This window comes from Falco rusticolus, chromosome 4 (genome assembly GCF_015220075.1).
Source record: "Falco rusticolus isolate bFalRus1 chromosome 4, bFalRus1.pri, whole genome shotgun sequence".
In the NCBI taxonomy this organism is placed as follows: domain Eukaryota; kingdom Metazoa; phylum Chordata; class Aves; order Falconiformes; family Falconidae; genus Falco; species Falco rusticolus.
Window position 1 is genome coordinate 77,523,345 of NC_051190.1, and position 12,187 is coordinate 77,535,531.

Below are 12,187 nucleotides of genomic sequence, written 5' to 3' on the forward strand. Positions count from 1 at the left end.
AAGGAGCTATAGATACCTAAGCAAAGAAGGAACAGTCTTGTGGACCATTAGTTTTGGCTGTTGGTGCCCAGTGCTGCCAAAATCCTAGACACATTAGTCCTTTCCTTTGTTCCTGTTAGATGCTGAAGTTTACGAGAAAGGATTTTTATTGCCAACAAGTGCTTGGGACGAAATGTATAGGTCCTTAAGCCACATCACTGAAGTCCAATGGAGTTTCATTCCTTGATCCTGGAGGAAGTAGGAAGGGACCGTTTTTATTCAGGGTAATGTTACCTATTATTTTATGGATAGCTTTTGAATTAGCTAAATAAGTTGCATCTGATGAGAGGCAGAAGATATCCATCAGTGTGCTGTAAGACCTCCTTGCAAAGTTCAGTTTTCCCATGTATCTAAGTAAATTTCAAAGTGTACCTAAGCGGTGGTGCATATAAATACTTTCCATACATGTAATTGCTAGAGCTGATTATATGTGGATGAAACTTCTCTGTTTGTTTTAAATCAGGCTGATCTACAGCAAAAAAAGGAGCCAGCTCAGGAAGATTCTGACCTAGACCGCAAAAGAAGAGAGACAGAAGCTTTGTTACAGAGCATTGGTATATCCCCAGAACCACCTCTAGGTATTTGAGAGAAGCACACTGTAAAGCATTCAGCTCTGCCACAAATGTGTTCTTTCTATTAAAGCATGCTTGGCTTTTTTGATTTTTGGCTGTATTAGTGAAGTGAACTCTTCTGTTTGAATGCCTGCCATACCATTCACATATACCAGCTCATGGCATTTTGAGTACCCGTCATTGCCAAAAACATCTGTTTCATTTCTCCAGGAAATTCTTGTGAACATAATGCAGGTTGGGTTTGCATAGCAGCAGTGATTTCTTTTCTGATGGACTGTTTTATCTTTTCTCACATCTCTCTGATGACCCACAAAATATTATTACAAATGCTGTACTTCATTAGCCCCAAGTTTTGTTTCAAAAATTCAGATTAAGCATTTGCTAAGGAAGGAGGAGCGAGGAGTGGGTTCTCCTATTGATTTTCTTTTAAAATCAAGCAAAACTGGAGAGGGAAAATAAAAAGACAAATCACAATTAGCAAAAAGCTTATCATCGGATCATTATTTTAGATTTTAGCTCTGGTTTCATGAGCTCAGCCTCTGTTTTGGTTTTGATGTTTCAGTTCTAGAATCTGAAGTCCTCGATTTAAAAATACATGTGGCAAAGTTTATGGTATCTGAATATTGGTTACCTTGCTTAAGTTCTGTCTCACTTATTGGGTGGCCCTAAAATTTCCTTTCCTTCCCTTCCTTCCCTTCTTCCTTTCCTTCCCTTCCTTCCCTTCTTCCTTCCCTTCTTCCTTTCCTTCCCTTCCTTCCCTTCTTCCTTTCCTTCCCTTCCTTCCCTTCTTCCTTTCCTTCCCTTCCTTCCCTTCTTCCTTCCCTTCTTCCTTTCCTTCCCTTCCTTCCCTTCTTCCTTTCCTTCCCTTCCTTCCCTTCTTCCTTCCCTTCTTCCTTCCCTTCTTCCTTCCCTTCTTCCTTCCCTTCTTCCTTCCCTTCTTCCTTCCCTTCTTCCTTCCCTTCTTCCTTCCCTTCTTCCTTCCCTTCTTCCTTCCCTTCTTCCTTCCCTTCTTCCTTCCCTTCTTCCTTCCCTTCTTCCTTCCCTTCTTCCTTCCCTTCTTCCTTCCCTTCTTCCTTCCCTTCTTCCTTCCCTTCTTCCTTCCCTTCTTCCTTCCCTTCTTCCTTCCCTTCTTCCTTCCCTTCTTCCTTCCCTTCTTCCTTCCCTTCTTCCTTCCCTTCTTCCTTCCCTTCTTCCTTCCCTTCTTCCTTCCCTTCTTCCTTCCCTTCTTCCTTCCCTTCTTCCTTCCCTTCTTCCTTCCCTTCTTCCTTCCCTTCTTCCTTCCCTTCCTTCCTTTCCTCTCACTGTTGTAGCTGAAATATTGGCCCCTCTGGAGATATCAAGCCCTGTCATTGAATTCATTGGGGCTGAATCTAGATTTTACCCCTAGATATTCTTGCTCTGTGATATTTAGGGAAAACTCCAAATTTGACAAAATGCTGAAACGTTGATTTAGGAAAGCACCCTATACACATGCTTGGGTGCATATGCAAGTAGATTGTGCCATTCTGAATGGGGATTTCAATTCATAACTTACATCAAGCAACATTTATTAAGAAAACTTAACTATTTTTATAATTTATGATATAGTGACTGAAGCTTTTAAATACAACTTCAGAAGAACTGTCTGAAAAGTAGCAGTTAGGTTATTTTTATTTATCATAAAATATGCTTTGTAAATTGTATTGTGGTACTATAAAATCACATACATTTTTAATGTTCTGGCATTTTAAATACTAATTTTTAATCTAAAAATGAGGATATATTTCCTTATTATATTAGCTAAACACATATATTCATGTAGCAAATTATCATATCTTAGCTCTTTTGTATTTGATACTGTCAAAACAAAGTGAAAATATTTACATATAAGATGATTCATTTTGGCTAAACAATGGTATTTCGTCCTCTCTCATTCCCCATATATACACTCACAATTAATATACAAAGGAGGGTTTAATTCTGCCTTCACATACATGATACCCAGATCCCACTGTGAATGTGGAATATATAAACAACTGTGACATACCTGTAACCTGCCAAAGGGCTGTCATGAAGATGAATTCACTTTTCATGCTGCAGTCATTTCTGTGATGGTCTGTAGAGACAGTCTGCATGAAATGTTTGACCACATGGAAAATCCAAATCTCTTGACAGGTCTGTCATTATACATTATGGAGCATAACAAAATAGTTTAAAGTTTTATTCTGTTAAAACTACAAAAGGAAATGCACATGATTTAAACCAAATGGGAAACTTCACTCTTGCATTAAAACCCCTTTTTGTGTTTTATTCAATGTGGCTGCTTTGAAGAATATTTGCATTAAATCTTCACTGGAGCCATCTCTGCATTTTAAATGTTTTTGAGAAACCATTTTAAAAGAAATCAGGATATTTTTCCTTTTTTATTTATTATTTTCCTTGCTGAAGAGCTTTAACTCGGGCTGACCTTGAGCTATGAACTTCCTTTCCTGTTTCAGGAAAAAAAACTGCCTTTGCATGAAATATGCTTCAAAAGCCCTGGCAAGCCAAAAAGAAAATCATTTCTAGAGCTTGGGCAAATGGTATCATAAACCAAGGGAAACTTCGCCTTGCATGTTGAAATCATGTCCCACCCAAAACGGAAATTTTATATGACCTAAATTACTTAAGAAAACATGGTCACTAAGCAAACTAATGTGTATTCTCACCATCTTTGGGAAATGATTTTAACTTAGCTGGATTTTCTTATTTAGCTTTTATTTTTGATGTCATTTCCACACTGCAGCCTTAGACCATATCTAGTGGACACTGGCTTTTGATTTAAATTCAGAATTTTGAAAGTATGCTTGTTCTATTGCCTACATGAATTTACCAGAAGAGTTCACTTAGTTTTTGATGAGGTGAGCCCCTGATACTTCTTCATACCTTTAAAATCTTCTGCAAGTCAACTTGAAACTATACTGAAGAAAACACATCTATTTTATTTCCACAGATGTCTCCTTTAGCTTTAGATTCCCATTGGGCTTTCAGTCCTGTCTAAGTTCATGTCAGTTTTAACACTTCCAAAAGACTTAAAATTCACTTGACTCTCTTCCTTTTCTTTTTCTGTCCTTCCTTATTTGCTTTCACCATTTCAAACTCTCCTACTCATTCATCCACTATCATTTTGGTCCATTGGTTTTGATTTGTCTGACACTGCTCTTCATCAGTGCAGTCGCTGCATGTGTTAACATGGGATACCTGTTATTTTCATTATTTAGTCCCAACCCCTATGTCTCCCTCTTCGAAATCAGTGAGCACACCCAGTGATGCAGGCAGCCAGGACTCAGGAGATCTGGGACCCATAGGAAGGTAAGACACAGAGTCAATAGTGTTGAATAAATGTTGGGGTTTTTTCCACTTTGCTCTAACTTCTACATTTTTACCTTTGCTTCTGTAAATGAGAATGTGCTGTATCTAATGTGGACTTTTGTTCCTGCATTTTCCACTATGCGTTACCATCCAGTAAGACTGGTCTCAGATGTGGGATAAATAAAGGTATGCAGCAAGCAGATCTTAAGCTATGAGCCCCAAACCTCATATTGGAAGCAAGAGCTGAATTTACACTTCTAAAATGGTCCACTGAAAGCTGTCATTCTGTGTGGAAATACACTAAAAACAGGGGGAAGTGCCCAGTGGTAGAAGCTTTTACTCATGTGAGTTATATTTTCTCACCTGACTAGTCCCCTTTGAAGTCCTCCCAGGTGTAATGCCAGGCTGCTTCAGGTTCTTGCATGGCTGCTCATCACAGTGCAGGGAAAAGCTTGTACCAAAACAGGCTGAAACACCCTGGGACCCACTGGCAATTCCGCATTGGAAACTGGATATCGGAGAGTTTCATGCAGAATGGGAGGGCAGCAGCTCTTTTCCTGTTGGAAAGCGGTGGTGGGGCGTGTGTAAGGGGTGAGCACAAGAACAATCTTCTTATCTTTTTTTATACGGCTGAAATAGGAAATGAAGTGGCAAACACAATTCCTACTCTGGAGTAGAAAAGAAAGGAGGAGGATGCTGGTAAAGGAGCATATTTTCAAGAGGTGAAGCAACTATACTGTATATTTTGAGAAATGTAAAACACGGGTCTTAATGGCTCTTTTTGTATCACAATAATACAACATAAAGCTGAGCTGCCAACTCACCCAAATCTGTGAGCCAAGACTCTGCTAATGGCTTGAAAACACAGTGACTGCTCTTTGCAGTTAGCAGTGCTCAGGAGCAGACACTGTATCTCTACAGACATAAACAGTAATGTGACAGAGCTTTGGGTCACCAGATTTCATACCACACCATCCTTCTGCTTAGAAAAATCACACTTCTGTAAGCTGAAAGCGTGTTGTGTCCCTCTTCAGCCGGGTGCAGACACTGCCCGTTGTGATAGGTTGCACAGCTGCTGCTGAAATCTCCTCAGCCCTTCTCCCAGGTCTGCCCTCGTGACAAAATGGAGATTGTCAAGCAGAAAAGCCTTAGTCTGTATGATAGCAGTTCAAAACACAGAAAATAGTGTAATGGTACATTCATAAATAAATGCAGTAAACTTCAGCAAATCGAAGTATTGTATAAAAAAAATAAAATGAATTATAGACTGCTGTTCAGGATAAAGTTTTTTTCTGCAGTCCTACATGAAGCTATGACAATGCTGGCTAGAGACTTCTGAGTTCCTGGCTTTCTTCTAAACCTTAATGGTGGAACTTTTTTACTGTTAAGGTAGTGAAAAGCCCTTGGAAGAATTTATTTGCTGTGACCTATGCTAGCACTTCGGCTCCTTGTCAGCAACAAGCAATGAAAGCACACGATCACATGTCCTTACAGAGGAGAATGGAGTTTGTTGTCTTCAAAGCTCACGACATACTGCAGTGTGGGGTTTCGTTTTGGATCTATTTGCTGGCTTTTTGTGGCCATGCCACGAATTCAGTGGGAATCCCAAGACCTTGTTTGTAGTCCACCAGTTTGCTTGCCATCCTCTCTGGTATTGAAAGGGCTGTGTTGCGTGCCAGGAAGGTCACTTGCAGATGTTTGCCTGGAATGACTGGTTTGCTGTAATGGAAGTTCAATAGTGTCTGATCCAGGCCCTGGGGAATCTCTGTAACCTGTGGATAGTATTGGGTGGCAATTTGTTAAATTAGTTTATCTCAGGGTGTAGTGTGTGTTTGTGTGAACCAGCGCACTCAAGCTTGAATGTGTGATGATAGAACAGTCGAACTTGGAGAGATGTTGGTAGACCTGTCATCACAGTGACTAAACAAGATGAAACCACCTCAGCTGTCTGCAGTCTAAGAGATGCCTAGACCATATTTCTGACTTATTTTGACTTGCATATATGAATGCCTGTTTATCTGTATAAGCAAGGTTATTCTAGTTCATTTTAATGTATCCTTCCATTTTGCTTTCTATGATAGAACACTTTTGCTGAATCCCCTGTCATGCCATTGTGTTTATAAGATCTTCCCCTTTTCCTCATTCTGCTACAAATTTGCTGTACAACACTAGACTGTACACAGGTGTAAGAAGAGAGCAGATTAGTTCCCAAGTTGCTAATGCCCCAGTCTCAGAGATCACAGCTTGTCTGTTGCTGCTGCTAACACTGCTGCAGAAATAATGAGCTCGCCCAAGCTGGCAGAAATCCTGCCAATTGCCAAAAAATCAATTATTGAAGTGTTCTCCAGAGGAAGGTCAGGATATTTTTAAAAAAGCAAAAAGCTGTGAAGTCATAGGTTTTGGTTCACCATAGGAGAGAGGCCCTGCTGAAAGCTTTGGAGAAAGCAAGAGATCTTTGTACGTTTCCATTTGAAGCAGCAGTTTCTGGTGCAGAACTAGATTGGATCCATACTTCTGTGAGGTGTTGGCACTTCTTGTCGTTGTCAGACTTTATCTATTGGTCCCAATATCACCAAGTGTATCTGAGGTATGTTTTGATTGGGAAGCACTTGTGAGTTGTTCCAGAAAAGTGAATGTAGTTTAGCCAGAAATCCAGGTTTCTGACAACCAGTTTTCAGGAAGGACAATTGATACATTGCAGTGTTTGAACAATGTTAGGAAGTTGTTATCCTGGAATCACAGACCTCATTCAATCTTTGCAAGATGAAAACTAACTGGTAACTTGCTCACCCAGTGTGATAGTTATATGGGGAGCAAAAGGGCTCCAGCAGGCAATGTGTAAGAGCAGCGAAGTGTTTGGCATTGAAGCCGGACAAATATAAAATCAGAAAAACTTTGTAAAAATTTAATGATGAGACAAATTAATCACTGAAGCGATTTACCTAAAGACTCTACTGGATATTCTATCACTGGAAATTGCTTATTCAGGATAATGTGCCTGCCCAACAGGCAGATAATAGGTCAAACAATAATTCTTTCAGAAAGTCATACAGCTTTATTGTTGCACAGGAAGAAAAGCTGCATGGTCACAATGGTCCCTTCTGCCATACGATTGATCTATAGACTAGTAGTGCTGCTATCCTGCAGGACCATTGTCCATTATCTTCAGCACAATAGCTAGAGCTATGCTGTCTTTTTCCAGATGCCATTAAGCTCATTAGGAGAAGGAGCAGACTATGTAATAACACCAAATTATGGAACAATTTCTGCCCTGTGCAGTGCAGATTTCTATGGGGTTTTTGCTGCTTGATCTTTAGTACCGCACTGCTATTTGTCATAGCCTTTTCACTAGGGATAACACTAAGTTTCAGGAGCATTCCAGCTTCCCCCTGAGCCATGACAGCAACTATAAGAATGCACAGCTGTTAGATGAGTAACAGAAATTGCTGTCAGTTTTCTTTGAATGCTTTCAGTTGGATAGGTGGACAGGAGAACCAAGGTGTTTTTTTTGGTGGTCTTGGGGGTCAATTCTGGGTAGGCCAGAGGCATGTTGTACTTTGATCCTGGAAGATTTTACCATAACTGTGGGCTTAATAGGTTCGTTTATGCTGCTGTTAGTTTGGCTGGTCTGAACAATTCATTAGAGCCCTGTTGTTGCATGGTGAGAAACTTGCGTATCTCCACATTGCTTTGCACATCCTGCTTCACTTTTCTGATGGCTGTGTTGCTTGTGCTACACAGGCAGGACAGGAAAATTACATCACAGCCTGAGCAGGTACCTGTCTCTTGATAGCTAGGTTATTAGGTCACAGGGCTTTCTGTTACGATTGTTCAGACAGGACTCGTTTTCCACAAGACAGTGTTGCAGGATCCCATGAAGATTCTCCTTGGAACGGAGTATGCTTGGCTCTTTCAGGATAAGCATTTTCTTTTGTTTAGTATTTTGTAAGCATTTTGTTGATACCCAGTGTCCTATTTCTGACGGTCAGCTTATACAGACGCGCACAACTGAAATGTAGATTTCAGCTAACTAGGTTTGAGTAAATGTTGTGAAGAAAGGGGCTAAGGTAAAGGTATTTGCCAAGACCTCCTGTGCTGTAGCATGGTGTGAAACACAAATTTGAGTCTTTGGGGCTATTAATATGAAGCTTCTTCATAATAACTATATGCATTTCAGCCTTCCCTAGCAGATACCCTGAACTTTTGCTACCTTAGTTTGCCAGAGAGGATGCTAGCTATTATAGTACCACTGTCATGAAACAGTGCCCACTGAGAAGCATATTTTACTGCTCAACATGCCTTAGACTTTCATAAATCTCACCTTCTCAGCACTCACAGCCATGCACTGCACGATTGTGTCATCTGTGGGAGTACAAAAAGACAAACCCTGCAGAGTGCTTCAGAACCAGGCAGTGTAACACCGGGTCATGTGGGCTGAGGAGAAAAGTGCTGGAAAAGAGAGCTTTTCCATTAGAGCACTGGAAAAGCCCCAGTACCCTGTCACAGGCAGAGCCAGTGCACTAGGGTCAGCCTGTGCTTTGCATGCCAGCTCAACATAAGATAGCAGTAATCTGTCTGTGCTGGAAGGATGCGCTCCTTCCAGCTGAGTAGCTTTCATGTGCTAATACTAGCCTGCATTGGTATGTATTCTTTTATTACCCACAGGCTGCCCGTGTGTTCACCCTGGTGAATTGCACGCTTGGAGGAGTTCCATTTGTGGACCAAGGTGTGATTTTTGTGTGTGGCCCATTTTTTCCCTGTATCCTTCACTGCCCCTATATATTCCCGGCTAGCTTCATTGCCCTACAGTGGTAGGTCACACAGTAGCATCCCATTTATTGTTGTGCGGGGTTGTGTGTGTGTGTGTGCGGTGAAGTCCCATGCATGCAGCACTTCCCTCTGTGCATTTTGGAACAAGAGAATCCCATTAGGCTGCATATAAGGTTTCCCACCTCCCATCTGCTCAGTAAAGTGCATAAGGCTCAGCTGTTTTGGACTTGTAAAGATTAATGGTTGCCTTTCCTTCTGCAACAGCTTCATCTGTGCTCTTTTACTTTCTAACTTGCATATTTTGCTGCCCATACATTTAGATACCTGATTATTTTGTGGGCTTCCTTAAAGGCAAAGGTGGTAGGAAGCATTCTTCACCTTCTGGTAGCTTCTTTCAGAAGATGGTTATTTCAATGTGGTGTTTTATCTGCTGTAAAATAATGCAGGGTGGATTATTTTGTACTATTTCTCTCACAGTCCATTGGTTTGGATGTGTTTGTCTGGCTGCAGATCCTCATTCTGCAATTGTTGTCCTTAGTTGGATTAGAGCACTGCTAATACTTAGTTTAGATGGTTCTTCCCTGAATTATGTTGTCATTCCATTCATGTCACAGTGTTTGTATTTGATGCACTGAAATTGGTTAGCTTCCTGCAGTGTATGAAGTTTACTTGCAGTAAAGCAGGGTTAGTCCTTATTTAGATGAACCTGTAAATATTTAATGAAATTTCCAGGGAGAATGAGTTTGAGTGTAGCATCAGGTAGCAAAGAAAAGAAAAAATAAAGGGAAATTGGATTTCTCAAAGAGGCTTTGTAGCAGTAATATGCCATTTTTGTAGCAGTAATATGCCACAGAAGTTAGACCACTCTGGAATCCTGATTGCCTCATCATCGCTGTGGGTTTTTTTATTTGTAGATAAAATACAGTACATGAGCAATCCTAGAAATAGAACAGCTGCCTGTAATGCTGAAGGACTTTTCTCTGAGGACAATGTCACCTTTGGCTTTGGCTGTTGATGTAATTTTTTGCCCACTATGTCAGTTCATCTTGCGGTTACTGGGACCTCTGAATGTGTTCCCTGTTGTATCCCAGAGAACATAGTAGCAGCTGTCACATTAAGTTGGGAGTCCTTACTGATAGAGTCAAGAGCATGTCTTCTTCTCTCTTATTCTATTTTGAAGTTTGCTGACAATATTAGTCTGTATTCATGTATGTTTTCATCAGACATGATTCTGAGTTGCTTCCATCTACCATGGCCACTTTGAGCCATTTAGGTATAAAAAGAAATACACTAGGATATGTTTTCTTTTGTTCTGTTGATGTCCACCCTCAGTTTGTATTGGCCCAGTGCAGGGAGAAAGAGACATAAGTCTAGTCTTTTTTCTCTGCAGCATAATATTTACTCATTTTTGTATAGTTATTAGGTGTTCTCCTTTATAATGCAATATCTAAACACACACACATGACACGTGTTAATCCTGCGTTGCTTCATGTCTGACTCAAACACAAACATTTCTTGCTTCTCAGATATACAATCAGAAGGAAAGAGGTAGCTCTGGAGCACCTGAGCACCGAGTGAGTCAGAGCATGTCATTATTGTCTTTACTGTTTTACAGTTTTTTATTTAATAGTGTATCTAAATGTCACCAAAGTCTTCAGGTTCAATGCTTTTTAGGCTTTTTTCCTGAAAAATCAGACTCGGCAACTCAGCTTTTATTTTCACTGTTAGATTTTTAAACAGCTCCTTACCTAGTCCAGTAATATAACACATCGACAAGCTGAAGAAAGGGTATCAGAATGCCGTTCTCCCTTTTAAATGTCTGCTTTGCTGTTTAATTAGATGGGTAAAGAAAGCAAAAGAAGAAGGTGGATCCTGGTCTCTATTTCATTTATACGGGAAGGTTGAATTGTTGTAGTAGATGTGAAACATCTCTCATAGATATTAACAAAGCCATGTTTCTGTAAGATCTGCTAAACCCACTGATAACACAACCATATCGCCTAGGGCTTAGCTGCTTTATCATTAAGTAAATGCATTTGACAGGTTCTGTGCAATGACGCTGGTTTGTCATTGCCACTCAGCTTTGCATTACCAGCATTTCGTTGTGTTGCCGCATTCACAAATGATAGGGATCTTTCTTGAACTGCAACCAGCACAAGTGGGCCTGTGTTGCATTGCCTCGGGAGTAGCAGCCATAACTGTTATTAGTAGCAGATTTATTTTTTTATGGTGGTTTTTTTTTTTTAAAGGTCAGTTTATATGTACAAAATGGCTTTTAAATGGCTGTTTTAGTGGCATATGTATTTCATAAATGGGCTGAGCCAAAGGGAAGCGCAGAACAATGTAAAGACTTTGAGGGAGCTACGGGAAAGATTGAAGGAAAATAACTACTTTATGGCGACCTTCGCTTGAATGGTGTTTTATTTAGAAAAAGATAGGTTGTAAATCCGGGGACTGTTGTGTAGTACAGACATGAGTCTTTCACAGTGGAGAGTCAAGAGAAACAATTTAATTAAATTGTGTGAGATCACATCCTATGTTAAACTGTGTAACATAGCTAAACTGGTACAGTTTTTGCATGTAGAGGTTTTCTCCTTCACTAGCCAATTAAAAAGCCCCTTAGAAAATCCCCCTTCATAGTTTTGTGTTTAATCTGGAAAAGTAAAAAAAGACTCTGAGTAGCTCTTTCAATAACCCATTTTTTAGGAATTTTCTTGGTGGTTAGAGGCAAATGGGATAACCCATAGGATGCTGGCATTGCCACTCTGTTTTGGTGGCTTTGGGCTTGGTATGGGATGCTTGCCATTACATGGTAAGGCAGAAATACTCACCCTAGCTGTTAAATTTTTCCCGTATAATTTACCATGACACCATCATCAGGATCTCTTGGCACATGTTTCTTATCTTACAGTTTCCAATAGTGTTAAAGGCCAAATTGTGCCTTAAGCCTTCATGACCTGAATGGTGCTGGCATCTGTGAAGGACTGACAGTGTCAGCCTCCTCCCCTTACCTGGGGGGACCCTGGCTTCCTCAGGTATCTTTGCCCTAGGAACTCTGCTGCTTTTTAAAGTGGTGCTGCAAATCTCTGACACTTTTTGCTCCCAGCCCATCTGTAGGACAGTGACAGGGCTGGCCAGTCCTTCTTCCATGAGTGTGGGCTGCTCAGTATGAGAGGCTGTGCTGAGCTGCTTGCACACATCATGGCTTGCCCTGCATAGGTTAGTATATGAGGCTGGAGGAAGGCAAGTTTCTTGCAGTCTCTTCCCCCCTTTTGTCCCTGGAAAAGGAGAACCACAGTACTTCTCCTTTATATTAAATGTGTATTTAGCTCTACATATCTGAAGCCTCTCTCTGCCGGGTTTTTTTTTAGCCTATAAACATAAGCAGACACCTTAGGGACTGATATTTGGCAGTTGCTTTCAAGTGTCTGTATATCTGACCTAGAAAGTAGGGAGTGTTTTTCAGTATGTGCCAG

At 40.6% G+C, this 12,187-nt stretch overlaps 1 protein-coding gene across 9 annotated transcripts in view; it reads left to right on the forward strand.

Moving 5' to 3' along the window:
* The window catches only part of DYNC1I1 (dynein cytoplasmic 1 intermediate chain 1), a 193,977-nt gene that overhangs the window by 18,204 nt on the left and 163,586 nt on the right, over positions 1–12,187 (forward strand). For 5 of the 9 annotated variants that reach the window (XM_037386335.1, XM_037386336.1, XM_037386333.1 and 2 more), the window contains 2 exons: positions 503–617; positions 3,800–3,941. In XM_037386335.1, the coding sequence (XP_037242232.1) occupies positions 503–617; positions 3,800–3,941 (257 nt within the window). The remainder of the gene's footprint in view (positions 1–502; positions 618–3,799; positions 3,942–12,187) is intronic. The other 4 variants (XM_037386339.1, XM_037386341.1, XM_037386337.1 and 1 more) reach the window with 2 other exon arrangements.